Here is an 18,437-nt window from a genome sequence, read left to right on the forward strand (position 1 = left end):
AAACATTATTTTATAGTAGCAAGGGAATGTTGTAACCAAGGGAACTATTTAGTGTACAGTTGTTTTGGAAAACAAACTGCTGGTGTCAGGGTTTTCTGATAGACATTTTATTGCATGTGTTATGAACTTACTATGTTTAAAAAAATTTGGTTTATGGTGATGTTAATTTTTTTATGGTGAATAGTCTTCTGGACATGACATCATCTGTCTTTATGTGAAGTTTTTATTAAGTCTTTTATTTAGTCCCTCTGTTTACTGTAGCTGATGTTCTCTGCAAGTTACTTCAACTTTTTTCTGTGGAATCCTGATTAGTCTGCTTTTGACTAACATCGCTTGTATTTTACAGACGCACTGTGTTTTTCCTTGTGCAGTGGTATAGTTATTCTTTATATTGCTGTGTAATTTTTGTCACATTACTACTTTGAAGAGTAAACTCTTTACTGTTACCGCTTTCAGACAATTATTTGGATAAGTGTAAGTATCGTATGAATACTTTTGAATGACATTCTTTGGAGTTCGCTGGCACTACCGATGTCACTGAATATTGTAAATGTTTTTAGGATTTGCTCCTCAAAAATAGGATTTGAAAAACAGGAAAATAAACAGAAACAAATTGTACTTCTTGCTGTAGTTTAAGCAACTTTCTGATGTTTATGTGGAACCCTCCAACATTTCAACAGATACCTAAGTACTGTTGTGCTTGGTATATTAATGTGCCTTAGTGGTGATCCGCTGTACATCTATGTATATGTAGACTGTATCCTTATAGATTGGGTAGTGTTGTTTCCTTAGGTGAAAGCTGTCAACGTTACTGTACTCAATACACTTTTTAAAATTTAAATCTTATTAGGCCATATCTGTCTCTCCCACCCGCCTTAATGCTGGAGCGGCATTAGCCAGTCTGTCAGACTGAGCTTTAACTGACATTGTCACGGGTAAATCCCCTGAAGACCAACTTGTGCTAGAGCAGCCTGATAATCAATAGTCCATGTGGTCAGCTCAACTTCATTAACAACGGCTTTCTTCCAGAATTACACAGTTTGAGGAATAGGTGTAGCTGAAAATAAAAAGAATATAACAGTAGAGCAGAGAGTGCAGTTATTTCCTCTGATTATTGGTGGATTTTTAGAAAACTTGCAGACTTCTAGATAAGTCAGTGTAGCTCCTTAAAGGATCACCTATAGGGGCAGACTAAACTTCCGCGTACTTTCTTCAGTCTAACAAAACTCCTGGTTCCACCTTAGTGATTAATCATCTCATCCAGTCTGAGTAAATATTTTTATGAGTGATACTGTGGCCACCGTGGTGTAGTCTGGGTATTATAAGAATAGTTTATTATTTTACATGTATTTCGTATTTACCTTGCTGTCTCATACCATAGAACCCAGCTCTTATCAAGTTAATATGACATAGTAACTTTATGTTGAACAGTGTTACTAACAGTATTGGAGTTGCTTATTCATGGAGTAATTCTGCTACATGTAATACAATGACTAGGTGACATGATACAATCCTAATTACGTATCTAAGAATGTCTATTTTCACTTCTTGATTTTTTTTTTTTAATAAAACTCAAACTCTTCAGAGAAGAAAGTTTTAACATTTTAATGGTTTGTTCTGCCACTGACAAAAGCAAACACTCATTGCAAAGGAGAAACACTTGTATTCTCAGTTTAACTTGAAGCTTTTTTTTTAATATTTTTTAACTTTTGATAAAATTACCCGAAAGTTTACATAAGTAGTTTTAAGATGAAAACTTATGCAAACCTAAACTCTTTAAAGGATATTTCCCCCCTAATACTATTGACAATATGATTAATGTTCTATTTTATTTCCTTACAGTTTTATGTGCTGAAAGAGTGGGCCAGATGACTAAAACATACAATGACATAGACGCTGTTACACGTCTTCTTGAAGAGGCAAGTATTCCATCTCTTTAAGGAACCATACAAAGTATCAGAAAGTAGTACAGGAATTATATGGTACCACTACTACAGACTGTTGGTAGACTGTCCTCAAATGAGGAGGAATAAGTGCTTTGAGTGTATGTACACTTTATCTCATTGGTAAGGTAAATATTCTTTCTAACTAAAGGTCACTTGTCTACCTCAGTCATGTGGATTCACTACTTGTGCTTATTTTTCAGTTGAGGCCATTCCACTGCATTTAACTTGCTCTTGGCCAAATATTTGCCATAACGAATGGGGAGGGGGGATAATCTGAAAACGACACATGTTTTTACAGTACATGTAAAGCTAACAGTATCATTATTGATGGATTTACTATCTTTTAAAATTAAAAAAAAAAAGTTCACAAATAGTCTTGTATTCATAATTATTATCTCAGATAATGTCTTTCCAGGGAAGTGCATAGACACAAAATTAGAAAATACCTAATACTCCATTTGTCTCCAAGCCTTTTCTTCTTTGCCTTTTGTTTGGTTGGTATGGGTCTTGTTTTTTTTTTTAATACCATTATTATGTAAATTGTAATTACTGTAATCCTTGGCACGCAAGAAATGGCAAAAAACAATTGTCAAGCTACAATGCTATGTTCAATAAATATCATGATGAAATGTTTGACTGAAATTAGCTGCTTTTCTGCAGTGAGCTTGAGCAACGATTTTCCAAATGTTTATGAAGAATTCTTTAGGTGAAAACTGTTACAATTGAATTTGTTCATGGCTGAGTGTAATTTAATCCTTCATATTTATTTGCTTGCTTATTGCCATAGCAATGTCAAAAATGGGGGCTGTATAACCGAGATACATTCGGTGATCTGCAAGGAAACAAGCATGGGAATGCTCCCATCTCCCACCTATGCTTGATACATCTGATCTCGGTACAAAGTCCTGCATTTTGTGCTTTGAGCTGAACTCTTCACACAACTTCCTATGAAATATCAGTTAAAACTGATGCTTTACCTAAAATACTTGTCCTGGAATAACCCATTAACTTGTAGTGACAGCCTGTTACCTGTCCTGTTCCCTTTGCCTTGTTTGGCTGAGGTTTACTTGCATTTGTTTCCGTGGCTCCTTCTAGTAACGACGCAGCATTCTGCCAAGCTGTTTCCTCCCCTGAGTCCATGGAGCCAAATGTCTGTAGATCCAGAAATCACGCTCACGGGAGCAGTGCTAGAAGGACTTGCTGAGGCAGTGTTTTAAAGCTTCTGGTGTACTCCCCTGTCTGGATGATAGCAAAGGAAAAATGGGGGAACATGAAATAGGTGATCCTCTAGTAAAACAAATACTTTCAGTGAGCTTTTTTGTTTTCTTTGGCCATCATGTCTGATTGAATCACTCTATTCCTAGGCAAACGTGCACTTAGAGCTCCTTTCTCTGTCCTCTAAATGATGGTTATCACAAGAGATTATATCTGTTTGCAGAAGTTAAGGTGTAACTCCTTCTGCTATCTTCACACACACAAGCGAAAAACCACCCCAAAAGTTACCCCTTGTCTGTCCTCCTTGTTGGCGAGCTTCAAATGACTGTATTACAAAGTCGGCAGGGTGAAAGGTGCAGCATTTTGGAGCAGGAGAAAGGAAAGAGAAGATCTCAAAACAACATGCATGCAGATATTTTGAAAATCTGTGCCTCTTGCCCTGAAACTAAGCGAAGTGAGTGACACCAGGCCTGCCTGGGTATGTGGTGAGAATAGGAGCAGATTCCTCTGTGAACCTGCTTTCTCATCCCTTTCCAATAATGGTGTAAAAGTGTCTGGCTTCAGTATTTTCTTACATACTGCTGTAATAAATCAGTTCTTTATCACTGTGAGTAAGAGGCCTGAACCCAAACTGAGATTTAGAGCTGAATTGCTAAAAATTGTGTAGGAAGTCTAGGGAGGTTAATTAAAGAGCCTGGAAATACACTTACATGCCTCAGCTTTGAGGTTAGAAACCTTGCTGCTGGGTAACTCTTCCCCTGTAGAGTCAAAGCTGCAGCAATATTTTTTTCCACTTTGTGTTTATGAAGTGAGCCAATTACTGAACAATAAGCTGGCTCAATACATAAGCTAAACATTTTTTGGATAACTTTGTGGGACCTATTGTTCTGAAAGATTGTACATAAGATTATAGAAAGATGTTATGGCTAGATAATGCAGTAGCTTTCAATGCAAATATAAGCCTGACCTTCAGAAGCCATTTGGAAAATGCTATTTGTAGATACGGCAGTGATCAATAACCTGTCTTTTTATCCACTAATTATGTAACTTGCTTTTTTCCACTACGAAAGCCTCTTCATTCAAATTCATTGACTTCAAATCCATGTGATCAGTATCTGTAGGTTTTGTCATTAATGTATAAGCTTGTAGTCATAAAATCTGGATGGCCGTCAGGGGCGGTAAATAAACCCCAAACAGTATTTTCAGTGACAGGGAGAAAACTCTTCCTCAGATGGTGTTGAACTAAAGGTAAGTGGGGAGTTAACCTTAGTGCCATTTTCCCACTATTTTAAAGACCTAGTAACTGAATACGAAAATAAGAAATAGAAATGCTTAATGAACAGCACAAAGTTTTACGCAGTTTATCATCCTCTCCAAGGCGGATTACAACCACATGTCTCAACTTTGCAGAAGCTGAGACACATATAGGTACCTGTCATCAACAGGATAACCTTCTAGTTTTTACTGGTACGTATGGTGAACTATCTAGATGGGTTATTTCCAATTCTGTGCACATAGAGGAGGGGGAAGTAGAGGCCAAGCATGGCGTAAGAGTAACCACTTAATACAGATTTGGGCATCTGCAAAGAAGGAGAGGGTTAGGATTTGGTTTTATACGAAAGCACTGATGGATGTACATATATGAAGAAGACAGGAGCTGAACCTTCATGTGATGGCATTAGCTTCTGCTCCTGCACAGCTTACTGCCTTTTATTTCAAGGTGGAGCAAGTGGAAACTGAAGAATGCTTTGAAAGAACAATGGTCTCCACCTGGCGGAAGAAGATCAAAATGGATGTGGGAATCCAGACAGAGCTCCCACGGAAGGAGGCGATGGTGCAGGTCGCAGGCTGCAGGGAATGCTACACCGTCTCTGTGGGGACAGGGGGCTGTGTGCGCTGTGAGCAGGTAGATGATCTGCTCGGCCGAACGGCACAGCTGCAAAGCCAGGTTGAAAGGCTTCAAGCCGAAGTGGAAAGGCTTCAAGCTGAAGTAGAAAGGCTTAGGAGCATTCGGGAGGCTGAAATGGAGATAGACCAGTGGAGCCAGGCTCTGCCTTCCCTGCAACACAAATGGGAGCACCTGCCGGAGAGCTCCCAGGGTCGAGGGACAACTGTACTCTGCCCCTCTCAGGTGGAAAACAATAACCTAGAGGAGAGGAGTGAGTGGAGGCAAGTCTATGGCCGAGGCAAAAGGCGAGTGCCCTCCTTGCCCACCTCGCCTCCACAGGTGCCTCTGAGAAATAAATATGAAACCCTAGTGGAATACCGCCGGTCCAATGGGGATGTGGTGGAGAGGCAACCTATATCAGAGGTCCCACCACAGTCAGAAAAACCTGACGGGCGTATAGCTACCTCCTCCACAAGGAACAAGAGTTTTAGTGGTTGGAGACTCCTTCCTAAAGGGAACTGAGGGCCCAATATGCAGAGCTGACCCCCATCACAGGGAGGTCTGCAGTCTGCCTGGAGCCCGAATCAGGGATATCACCAGGAAACTCCCCAACCTGGTGAAGGCCACAGACTACTACCCGCTGCTGATCTTCCAGACAGGTGGGGAGAAGCTGCATCCCGTAGTCTGAGGGGGATGAAGAAAGACTACAAGGCCCTAGGACGGTTGGTGAAAGAGTCTGGGGCACAAGTTGTTTTCTCCTCCCTCCTTCCATTTTCGGGTGATGACGTGGGATGGAATAGTAGGATTCTCTCCATAAATGCCTGGCTACGAGACTGGTGCTACAGGCAGGGCTTTGGGTTCTTTGATAATGGCTGGTTTTATAAGGCACCAGGCGTGACCGTAATACATGGGAAAGGTTTATGTCGTAGGGGCAAGAGGGTTCTGGGACAGGAATTAGCAGGGCTCATTCGGAGAGCTTTAAACTAGATTCGAAGGGGGATGGGGTAGTAGCTGGGCTTGCACCACTGGGGCAACGCTCTAGTGTTGAGGTAGCCCAGGAGGCCCCCCATCCCCCTGGGGTGAAATCGGTGTGCTCAGCTCGCTCCCTGAAATGCCTGTACACCGATGCACGCAGCATGGGGAATAAACAGGAGGAGTTGGAAATCCGTGTTCGGTCGGGGGGCTGTGATCTAGTGGCAATTACAGAGACTTGGTGGGACGCCTCGCATGACTGGAATGTGGTCATGGATGGCTATGTCCTGTTCAGGAAAGACAGGCCACTAAGGAGAGGTGGTGGAGTTGCTCTTTATGTGAGTGAGCAGCTAGAATGTATTGAGTTCTGTCCAGGGGCGGATCAGGAGCGAGTTGAGAGTTTGTGGGTGCGAATTAAGGGGCAGGCTGGCAGGGGTGATACTGTTGTGGGTGTCTATTACAGGCCACCGGATCAGGATGAGGAGGGTGATGAGGCCTTTACAGGCAGCTGAGAGCAGTCTCTCAATTACAGGGCCTGGTTGTTGTGGGGGATTTCAACTACCCTGATATTTGCTGGGAGGCCTACTCAGCCAGCCATCCTCAGTCCAGGAGGTTCCTCCAGTGCATTGATGATAACTTTCTGATGCAAATGGTGGATGAGCCAACTAGGAGAGGAGCGCTGCTGGATCTTGTTCTTGCTAACAAGGAGGGTCTGGTTGAAACGGTGAAGGTTGAGGGCAGCCTTGGTTGTAGTGACCATGAGATGGTAGAGTTCAGGATCTCGTGTGGCAGGAACAGAATAGCTAGCAGAATCACAACCCTGGACTTCAGGAGGGCCAACTTTGGCCTTTTCAAGCAATTGCTAGGGGAAATCCCATGGGACAGGGTACTAGAAGGTAAGGGGGCCCAAGATAGTTGGTTAGCATTCAAGGACTGCTTCTTCTGAGCTGAAGATCAGAGCATCCCAGCATGTAGGAAGTCAAGGAAGGGTACCAGGAGACCTGCATGGTTAAACAGGGAACTGCTGGGCAAACTCAGGTGGAAGAAGAGGGTGTACAGATCGTGGAAGGAGGGGCTGGCCACTTGGGAGGAATATAAGTCAACAGGATGTAGGGAGGCAACTAGGAAAGCTAAGGCCTCCTTGGAATTAAACCTTGCAAGAGAGGTCAAGGACAACAGAAAGGGCTTCTTCAAATACATTGCAGGTAAAGCCAACACTAGAGGCAATGTAGGCCCACTGATGAATGAGGTGGGGGCCCTGGAGACAGAGGATAAAAAGAAGGTGGAGTTACTGAATGCTGCCTTTGCCTCTGTCTATACTGCTGGAGGCTGTCCTGAGGAGCCCCGGACCCCTGAGGCCCCAGAAGAAGTCAGGATAGAGGAGGAATCTGTCTTGGTAGATGAGGGCTGGGTCAGGGACCAATTAAGCAATCTGGACGTCCATAAATCCATGGGCCCTGATGGGATGCACCCGCGGGTGCTGAGGGAGCTGGTGGAAGTCATTGCTAGGCCACTCTCCATCATCTTTGCTAAGTCGTGGGCAACGGGAGACTGAGGGGTGACCTCAGTAATGTTTATAAATATGTAAAGGGCAAGTGTCAAGAGGATGGAGCCAGGCTCTTCTCAGTGACATCCCTTGACAGGACAAGGGGCAATGGGTGCAAGCTGGAACACAGGAGGTTCCGCATAAATATGAGGAAAAACTTCTTTACGGGGAGGGTGACCGAACACTGGCACAGGCTGCCCAGAGAGGGTGTGGAGTCTCCTTCTCTGGAGACATTCAAAACCCGCCTGGACGCGTTCCTGTGTGATATGGTCTAGGTGATCCTGCTCCGGCAGGGAGTTGGACTAGATGATCTTTCGAGGTCCCTTCCAATCCCTGACATTCTGTGATTCTGTGAAATGCCCAAGTTCTTTCATATCTTTACTGTGCTTCTGAATTCTTTAAAATGCAACCTCTGAAGCTCTTTGGTTGCATTCTGCAAATGGTGTAACAAGGTGATGGAATAGTTTCCCTCAGTAGTTTCTCAAACACAGATGTAATAGAGAACTGGATCTGGTTTCACGTACGTTGTTTTACTGTAGACCTTGAAGCTGTGCTTTTATGTGTGTAGTTCAATAACTCTGTATGGATCAATCTTTTCGGAATAATGTGGGTGTAACATAAGCAGGAATAGAAAAAGAAAACTAGCAAAGAACCAACCAACCAAACCTTAACAGAAGGAAAAGGTCTTTTTATTGTTGAAGTACTTGTTCCTTCCCTTTTATGCCAATTTTAGCCTCTCTCTGATCCTTTGGTGAATAAAAAATTTGAAATTACCTTTCTTTTCTTAATGCTTCACAGAAAGAACGGGACTTAGAATTAGCTGCTCGGATTGGCCAGTCGCTGTTAAAGAAGAATAAATCACTGACAGAGAGAAATGAGTTCTTGGAGGAGCAAGTAGAACACATCAGGGAAGAGGTAAGATTTTTATGCCTGAGTGTTGTTATCTGCAGTGATGGGGAGAACTTTCCTTCTAGCTTCACTTTGTCCATACTTAATTTTCTTGGGCATCCTGTCCATAGCAGATCAGTCTGTGCTGCAGCAGTTTGGTCAGCCATTTTTATAGCCTGTACGCGTTTAGAATATGGCCAAAAAAGTAATTTGACCTGTTGGCTCAAATCAGGTGATTTGAGGGGAAAAAAAAAAATCCGCTCAAGCCATTGAATTTTGCTCTGCCTCAGATTTCATTTTCCTCTGAAACCAGCTACTCTTTTAATTTTGAGTCACTATTCCCACTGTTTTCTTCTGCCTGTTTTGTCCTTGTTCCCCTGCTTTATGCATAATTCCCCTCTGTTTTCATTATCTCACTCATCGCTCTTTCCCTTCTCCTACCTGCCTTTGTGTGCAGCTCTTTTTTTCTTCTTGTTTCTCCCCTGAATCTTTCTCAGTCCTCACTTGTTTCTTTCTCGCCGACTGATGTTTAATTGCTTTTTCCCAAATGCTTTTCTATTCATACCTGAGTTGAATTTTGACTCCTAGGACATAACATTTGAATGCTGGGAGTGCTTCCCTTTTCTTCTCAAACTGAATATAATATATCACATACAAGGTAAATCACTTCCAGTATTTATGGAGGTTTCAGGAGTGCATGCTCACTGACATCATGTGCGTTCTGCCTTTTCCAAGCTGGGCCAACTTCATAGACTTGTGTTAAGCTTCCCTTGTTCAGGTGCATCAGGATAGATTTTAATGATTGGTAATTTTTATTCAACGTGCTCTGTGTGTATGAACTTGTCAATGTTAGGAAGCATTGGGTTATGTTGGGAAGCAAGTGGTTATAGGCTGAGGCTTGCTACCTTCTATCTAGATTACTAAGATCTTACAGCTACTTGTGATTTTGCTGTATCTCTTTCCGGGGAACTGTGATAGAAGCTGTTGAAGCATGGGTCGGTAGCCTGCTGCAGTACCTACATTTGGCTGAGTTTGACTGCAGTGATCATGTTTTAGACATTTGATTAGCACGTTTAGAATATGTGATGGTGCATGCGTTTTCTGAATTGTTGTGCTCTATAAAACATTGTTGCATTGTTTCAAGTAACACCTTCTGTCTCCCACATACCATTGCATTTTTAATCAAGTATTTATACAGTTGCTATTTCTTACTGTATTGCTCTGAATTGGGAGTTGGATGCTATAGGTACTGGCACATTCTTGATGGATGTATCTTGGGTGGAACTGTACAGGATGTTTTAAAAGATCTCTTTATCTGTACTGCAAGTGTCACTAAACTGCTGACTTACTAACTGAGCTGGAGGCAAATGTTGTTTCTCGTATTCTGGGACAGTGACCTTGGTTTGTGAATCCAGTCCATATGTAGCTTTGAGCAAGAGGGAGAGAAATCTCACAGTTGTAGGGCGAGCAGGAGAACAATGAACCACAGTGGATTAAAAACTTTTAAAAAGGCTGTTAATAAAACTGCTCAGGGGTGTGGGGTGGTGAATTATATCTGAGATGGACTGATGAATAAAGCATGGATGGAGGGATCCCAGTTATGCGATAAATGGTGGTGGAGCGCACACATAGAAATAATAGCCTTTGGTGTGGCCTGCCCTTTTTGGCAAGGAAAATGTCATTCTGCTATGTCCCAGGGGAGCGCTCTTGTTTGCTGCCCAAGTCCCATCATGTGACAGACCAATTTATTTGTGCTTGGTCGATATGGCATTTACTAGGCACGTGCACACTGACTAGGCAGGGCAGCAGATTCAGACCATACATCCAGAATGAAAGATTTGGTTGAGGAAGGTGGGGGACAGGGATGGGCTGCCTCTGCCAGGTCTGTTTTCATTTAGAGGGACTCAGGAGAGGCATTAGGAAAAGGGCCACCAGAAATAGCCGTCTTACCAGGTGGCTTGATATGTTGGGCCATATGTTCCTTCAGAAATGGATGCTTTTGAGGCAGAGCTCATCAGGCTTTAAGGTCATGACACTTTTGTATGTTGAAAATCTTTAGTAGGTTTCAGATCTTCCATTAGTGCTGAATTTTGAATATTGGAATAGAATGGTAACTAAGACAACTGTCTCTAAGGGCAAGGGCTAAGAGAAGATAATTGAACTGGTACTTTTAAAATTCTGTAAAAACTGCCTAAAAATGGTTTGTCTGGGGGATCTGTGCTTTCTGTAATACATAGACAAGTATTTTCTGATGTGCAGTATAATGTTAAGGTTTTCTTGGTATATGTGTCACGATGTGAATGATTTAGCTTTAGGTCTCTCTGATCTACCAGACTTGTCCTGACAAAACTTTCTGACCGTCCCATTAAGTAGCTCGTTTTTCCTGTGTCCTTGTAACACGCCACATTCGTAGGTACATGAGAAAGTAATATAAGCAATGTAAGCTATCACAATGTGAGCTGCGTTTGAAATGGAGGAGGTCATTAGGTTTTAGCTTCTCCTAATCTTTCTAAATTTCCCAGTTTACGCTGCTTTTTCCTCTTCAGATTTTGTCATGTGTTTCTGAAGCTAAAAAGGCAGCGCTTCAAACGTAGTGTCAGTCCTCAAATAACACCACCTCAAACCTGAAGTAACATCTGAGTAATACATCCCTCTAGTCCTGTGGTTCTAGTTCCAGGTCACATATCAGAATTTGCATTTTGGTGATAACTGGTTTTAAAGTCTTTTCCAGATTTGATTCTGTTCTGTGTAAAGTGAGAGGAAAGGAAAAGCTGAATTATAATCTGGAATGGTGTCTTAAAAAAGAGAACACTGGTTTTGGTCTTTTAGAGGAGAAGGCATTGTTGGAAAGATAGAAATGCTCTTTAGCTTGGTACATGCAGGAATGTTATTTACAAACAGTGTAACTGGGTGTCTTTATTTTAAGTGAATAATTCCTACCTGTTAAGCATGTAGCTGCTGTCAGTCACGAAAACTATCAACTGGGCTCTTGAAACAGTTGTTCCTGGTTCAGTAAGGATTGTTCCTGCAGGCTGGGTCCCGTGTCTCTAAACTGTTATGCTGTACGTGAAGATCCTTTTATCTTTTACCTTAAATTATTTCTAAGATAGGTGCAGCTATTTCATGACAGTTCTGAAGCTGAGTGATGCTTTCAGGGTGATGGAGTGAATTAAAAGCCTGAACAGATGAAGTCTTGGGAACCAAGCATGGTGACAGCTCATGGGCCTTGTCCCTTGTGGGCAATAGGGACCAAGCCCTTGAGAGTCCCACAGGGAATGGGGGATTTTTGTGATTTTTTTTTTTTCCCCCTTGCATTTTAGAACCAGTGTCTCAGGAGAACCTGATGCCTTAGCGCTTCTGATTACACAAAAGAGCCTTAGTAAAGTAAATGACCTTGTTTGCTTAAAATTCTACACAGCTTAAGTTCTTTATTGCATTGAGTCTGCTTTTTTGCTTCATGAAAATGCAGCTTAAATCTATTTTATTGATATTCTTTGGGGTTTTTTGCCAGTGATAACTACAAATATAAATATGCCTACAATACAAAAAGCAGAAGTCTAATAAAAACAAATGTGCTCTGCAATTTGTGCTTTGGAAAGTGAAAACTGAGGGCCGAGTCTTGCAGTGCAAGTAGAAGGGAACAGATCTGTCTGATCAGTGATGCTACTTCCTGTGCAAGGAAAATAAAAATTAATCTCTTGCCACTGAGGTCTTCAATTGCATCTGTGAAGTGATGTAAGTGCTACTGTGTAATTGGGCTTTTAACCCTTTTCTTGGAGAATCACAATATGAATTAACCAAGGTTAAGTTTGTGGAGCTGACAATAACAGGGTATCTTAACCACCCAATTTTGATGTTTTTGTTCCTTTTTGATACATGTATGTACTAAGTGTGGGACTCCCACATACAACTGAACTAGACTCATGTTTCAGAGTCATCAAAAGCCCAGACTACACCCAGAAACTGGCTGCAGCCTCTACCATTGCAGCAACCTCAGAATGGCAGCCTGCCCCTGTGCAGTGGTCTTCTGCAGCTCAACAGGCAACTGAGTCCCAAATGTAACCTTACTACACAAGCACTGTAGTAATTTTGTCTAAAGTCTCTCGGAGAGGAAGAAATGTCTGTATCTGAGGTGTGCAAGGTCCGTACCCAAGTCAGATGGTGTCAGTCATCACATAAAATGGATAAGAAAGTGATGTTTGTCTTGATCGTGCCACATTAATTCCTTGCAGTATCATTGCAATGTATCCATCTCTGTGGATGTGAATCTAGACTAATGCAGTAGTGAATCAGGATTGCTCATCTTAGACATGTTTCTGTTTCACCTTCTTTAATAGTGTTGGATAATTGCATTTTTGAATTTCTGAAAAAAGAACATTTAATGGCTAATTTAAAAGGTGCCCTTTTCCTTCTTTCTAAGAGATAAAGTAACTGGTTTTGGTCTGTTCCGGTTTTGGCCTCTTGATGTAGTCTGAAGATGACGCTTGGAGGATGAATAACTAACTAATTTATAGTGGGTTTACTTAAGAACGTGCATAGAAAAGCAACTTACTGATCTGCAAGCTCTTTCTTTGTGCAGGTTTCTCAGTTGCGGCATGAGCTCTCCATGAAAGATGAGCTGCTCCAGTTCTATACCAGTGCTGCTGAAGAAAGTGAGCCAGAGTCTGTCTGCTCCACCCCGTAAGTTACTGATCTACAGCACTGGACCTTCATCTGGTACTAAGCAGGAGTAGTTCGGACAGTTTGATAGCTTTGAAAAGTAGTAAAATGATTCTGTATTGGCTGGAACTGTAAATGGGACTCTGAACTTGGTGCGTGGCACCAGCTGGAAGGACTTGCATTGGAGCAGCTGGCTGTACAGGTGCCCACAGGAGTCGGGAGGGGAGGGTGCAGAGGGAGGCTGCTGATGCAGCGCTGTAGCTTCCACAGGAACCTGGGCCACTGTGGTGCTGATACAGACACGGTACCCAATGACACCACGTACCTTTGCACGCTGTGGCAGAATATACTACGTGTGTGACCTTTGCGTTTGAAGGACGTGAGGGCATTGTGGAAGAGTTCCAAGCAGAGGGAAGGAAATAAAGCATGGCTTAGAGCATGGGCTCCAGGCAATTAGCTGGCTGAGCAGCATCACAGGCTCGGAGGAGCTGTCTGCCCTTGCTTGCAAAGTGATTGCTGCGTTCTGGTGAAGCGTGTGCAGCATTTATGGGGAAGCTATTGGGTTGATCCCTGTAGTAAGGTGGTTTCCTTTCTCATCGCCTTGGCTGAATAACTTTTCCATAGGAAGTGCGGGAAATAAATAAATATTATCTTTTAAGAAATACATTGCTGCCCCAACATACTGTCATGAACAAAGCTGTATTTCGTGTGGCTCTGACTGGTTTTGAGACCTCTGTTCAGTCTGTTCTCCTGTGAGATTTGGCCATAATACAGGTAATAATGAGTTAAAATGGTTGTTTTCGTTCCAAGGCTGAAGAGGAATGAATTTTCCTCCTCCGTCCAGAACTACTTTCATTTGGATTCTCTTCAAAAGAAACTCAAGGACCTTGAAGAGGAGAATGTTGTGCTTAGATCTGAGGTGAAATTGCTCCCTTTGTGTTTTGCTTAATACAGTTGTTAATTTAAATACCAGAACACAGGTATTGAGAAGTGTGTATTGAAAGTTGAGAGTGTCTAATTAAGAGTATAGAATTCCACAAGTGACACAGATGTCTTTGTAGTTGTTTAATCACCATCCTTTATACTTCTAAATGAAGGAGGGGTTGGAACATGGAACGTGCAAAGCAGTTTCCTTGCCAAAAGAACGTTCAGGAGCACGGTCAGGTTTTGGAGTAGAGCACTGCACTTTGAAACAGGTCTTAAAGGGCTGACCTGGTAGAAATGGGTAACGTTAGCTGCAGATCTGAAGTTTGCAGGCTGGCATGGTTTCTCTGGTCCAAATTCAGTGTTTGTCAAAATAAAAATTGCTGGTCTAAGTTTGCATTAAAATCGTCAATTTGTGTTTTAAGTCAGGCCGTTAATATTTTAAGTTGAATGCTTTTTTCTTGCATATTTCTGACAATATTCCCTTTGTTTCACAGACAACAGAGTTTTTAAAAGTTTATTTACTGTTCCCCATCTGTCAGAGATAACACTTCATAACTTAATATCCTATGAATAATTTTATATTAATTTTCAACGCAACTTTTAATCTTTGGGACCGTGTTACCATTTTGCAAACATCTAGCAGAGTGTAGCAGAAGAAACAGCTAAGAATGAACGTCTGAAAACAGATTATCGTTACCACTTCATACAGCAAATGCAGGGCCCGTTGCAAACAGGTAGAGTCACATCTTTGGACAGGACGCTGTGTAACGGAGAGGGCTGTACGCTTCACGGAGAAGTCGTGCAAGGAGGATGAGCAATAGATGGTTTGAGAGTGATGAAGGTGGGGTTAGAACTGAGAGGGCCACTGCGTCAGGAACCGATAGGAGAACCCCACGTACCGCTGACTTCCCTTCCAGGGAGATGCGGTCTGTGCCAGCCAGGCACAGGACGGAGCCAGACCTGAAACCTCCAAGCTACGCATCTCTCCGCAGATGCAGGCAGAGGGTGTCTGCGCCTGCCCCCAGCATTGGGAATAGATTGCAGACCCACCGAGGTGGTGCCAGACAGAACCAGCCGGGTGTAGCCACGCTCCCCTTGGCACTCCTAGAATCAGAGCAGGAAACACAAAGCGGGGAAAGGAGGTAGCACTAGGGTTTTGTGTGAGGGAGACGGTTAAAGTGCCAGAACTTTTCAAATACTATCTGAATGTTTTCTAAATACTTGAATGTTTAATTCAGTTATTTAAACCAAGCATTTGATTAGTTTGTGATGATACCTAGCTTTGTTCACGTGCCCAGATCAAGCTCTGCATACTGGTCTTTTGCATGTTCAGGGCTTTTTTTTTTTTTTCATTTTAAATACACAATACACAAGTGACATCTAGTGGGGATATGGTGATAACCATGCAAGTTTCTCCATGCAGTATTGTCTGCTGAATGTTCACCTGGCCCCTTTGTCCAGAACATGAGGGAGGGCAGTAAAAATATGTAGTTTCTTGTTGTCTTCCTGGAGGAGTGATTAGAAAAGCTTGTCTTTCTGAAGCAGATGGAAATGCACCAGCAGACAGGCAAAGAGCAAGCGTGCTAATGCACCATATTTGATGTGCATTTCTTGAACAGGCCTGTCAGCTGAAGACTGAAACAATTACTTACGAAGAGAAAGAACAGCAGCTTGTCAATGACTGTGTAAAAGAGCTAAGTACGTCCTTATTTCTTTTCCCTTCTCATTTGAGATTGTTCAGTAAAAAAAAACAAAACAAAACAAAACTGAATCAGATCAGTCAGTCATGTTTTTCTGTGGTACTTATTTTCCTTATAGAAATGGTCGTGGAGAGAAAATTTCTGGCTGAAATTTTACAGCAGAAAATTCTGGCTGTGAGCTAAATCTTTCTCAGTGGCAAAATAGTTTTGCATAGAAAATGTTATTGTTAAGGGAAAGTACAGTCTCCTTTGCTGCATGAGCACTTTGTGTCTTTCTGGTTTTGTGTCCTACTGCTGTTTTACAAAAATACTTCGCTGTCTATTGGGGAAGGATTCTGCTGAATCAAGTGATGTTGCAAAAGAACATCTTTCTGCTTACTTTTCTGCTTTTGGGTTCGTAATGATAATTGTAATCGCTTACCTTAAAGGGGATGCAAACATCCAGATTGCCAATATCTCCGAAGAGTTAGCAAAGAAAACTGAAGATGCTGCCCGGCAGCAAGAAGAAATCACCCATCTTCTCTCTCAGATAGTCGATCTGCAGAAAAAGGCAAAAGCTGTAAGGAACCTAGTTGCAAGACTACTGTTGTGATTTGCTACTATTGTAGCTGGAAGACAAGTTAAAATCCTCTGTATAGTAGTGCCTAAAGGAAATCTTCCACCTTCCTTATCTGGGTGACCTTGTTTGATGTTTAATATCTAGCATACTTGACTAGAAAGCATCAATTTATTAAAAGTGCATATATGATATATCAAATACAATAGTTAAATTTATTTTAAATATTAGATGTGAAATTCTGCACTAAACTTCATGACTTTGGTAAGAGAAGAATATCAGTAGAAGTATTTCAGTGGGCACATACTCATTAGTTTTTGGGTCTTGGACGTTAATTTAGCAGGGCACAGATTGATGCTGGGTGTTCTTGTGTTAACATTTTGACGTGTTGTTTAAATGTTTTTAAACTAACATGTGTGGACTAACATTGCTGTAGAGAGGGCCTTGAGAAAAGGTAGAATTTTCCTAGTTACCCGTAGTATAGGATACAAACATCATCACAGGACAAAACGTCACAGTATTTCTAACATTTTTTGGTGTGTTTTAGTGTGCAGTTGAAAATGAAGAACTTGTCCAGCATTTGGGAGCAGCTAAAGATGCCCAGAGACAGCTCACAGCAGAGGTGAGTGCATTACTCAGTATTACAATAATTAAGCAGTAGGGCAATGGCTGTTCACTTTACCGTGGGAGTTTTAGTCTAAGCTGGATCAGAAGTATTGAATAATTTTGCCTATGTATATGGAATGAAGGAACGCTTATGTTCCTGGTAGAGTTCAAAACCTTTTCCTTCCTGTTGTCTTCAGCTGGCACACATTTTGAAAAACTGGGGCTTATGGGCTATATAGGAACCCCTTTAGAAGTTGACTTCTGCAGGCTGGTAGTTTAAGACTATTTTGAATAGTGAGATAACTTGAAAGAGCTCATTCGTATGTATTTGTTCAGCAAATAAACCGAAGACAGTCCAAGGTTGCTGACTGTCTTCTGGGTGCTACGTTCACATGAACAAAATGGACGAAATAGAATGAATAAAGCTTGATCCCCTTTTTGTATCTGTGGTGCTGCACAAAGATTGAACTCCTGCTTCTCCATCCCTTTCTCGGGAAAGACATTATCAGGATCGCTGCTTCTAAGTCAAGGAGCTTATTTTTATGAAACTTGTAGGAATGTGGTATTTCAGACTTCTACCCCTTTGCCAGACTTGGTTGAAATGGCTGATGAACTCAAAAAGCATTGAGGATACAGAGACATCTATAGACAGAGTGATTACACAAGATGTATTTCCTGAGAAAGTCAAGCTAAAAATAAGGCGAGGTCTTAGGCTGTTGGAGGTTTTATGTATACGTATGTATGTAAGTCTTGGTTTTAAAATTCCTAAGTCTTTTGGGGCACTGTGAAATGCCTTGTCCTTTTCCCATGCTGTTTGCTGCTGTGGTCATCGTGGCAGTAATTAGGCACTATACCTGATCAGACTAAAGATACTTTTAGCTCTGTATCTTCTCCTTGACAGTGGCTTCATGTAGATATGTACGATAGGAAACGGAGCAAGCAGTTCCTCCCTGCTGGCCCTTCCTGTTACTAATCCATGTTATTTATAATTTCCAATTATATTCACTCTTTGGAGTTCTCTTCTTTGAAAGTGAGATATTCTTCCCTACACCGTTATCCTTTACCTTGACAAGAATTTGCAGGCTTTTTGTGATGATATGGCAGCCTGTAAGGTCTTGGACTGTTTTCTGTATGTTGCAGTTGCGGGAGCTGGAAGACAAGTATGCAGAGTGCATGGAAATGCTTCATGAGGCACAAGAAGAGCTGAAAAACCTTAGGAACAAGACTATGCCAAATGCCATATCACGTCGGTACCACTCTCTTGGTCTCTTCCCTATGGTAAGCAGATTTAAGAAAAAAAACCTGCACAAACCAGAAAACAACCAACCAAAGGAAATGTGTTTGCATCTGACTTAGAGCTTCAGGGATGGGTTGCTAGGCTGGACATGAATGTGGGTAAAATGTATATTTGTATAGTGTTAAAGGATACCTGAGTGATCAGTTTTGCATACCTGGTTCTGAAACAGTGGTGCTGTGCAGTTGCTTGGTTTTGCTGCAGTATTTATATACACACTGCAGCTGGCTGTGCTTATGC

At 42.0% G+C, this 18,437-nt stretch overlaps 1 protein-coding gene across 2 annotated transcripts in view; it reads left to right on the top strand.

The window, feature by feature from the left end:
• Positions 1–18,437, top strand: part of TRAK1 (trafficking kinesin protein 1) — a 109,579-nt gene that overhangs the window by 65,617 nt on the left and 25,525 nt on the right. For both annotated transcript variants that reach the window (XM_068405354.1, XM_068405355.1), the window contains exons 4-11: positions 1,843–1,919; positions 8,366–8,482; positions 13,035–13,135; positions 13,925–14,033; positions 15,661–15,739; positions 16,170–16,300; positions 16,845–16,919; positions 18,044–18,181. In XM_068405354.1, coding sequence (XP_068261455.1) covers positions 1,843–1,919; positions 8,366–8,482; positions 13,035–13,135; positions 13,925–14,033; positions 15,661–15,739; positions 16,170–16,300; positions 16,845–16,919; positions 18,044–18,181 — 827 coding nt within the window. The remainder of the gene's footprint in view (positions 1–1,842; positions 1,920–8,365; positions 8,483–13,034; positions 13,136–13,924; positions 14,034–15,660; positions 15,740–16,169; positions 16,301–16,844; positions 16,920–18,043; positions 18,182–18,437) is intronic.

This window comes from Nyctibius grandis, chromosome 7 (assembly GCF_013368605.1).
Source record: "Nyctibius grandis isolate bNycGra1 chromosome 7, bNycGra1.pri, whole genome shotgun sequence".
Lineage (NCBI taxonomy): Eukaryota > Metazoa > Chordata > Aves > Nyctibiiformes > Nyctibiidae > Nyctibius > Nyctibius grandis.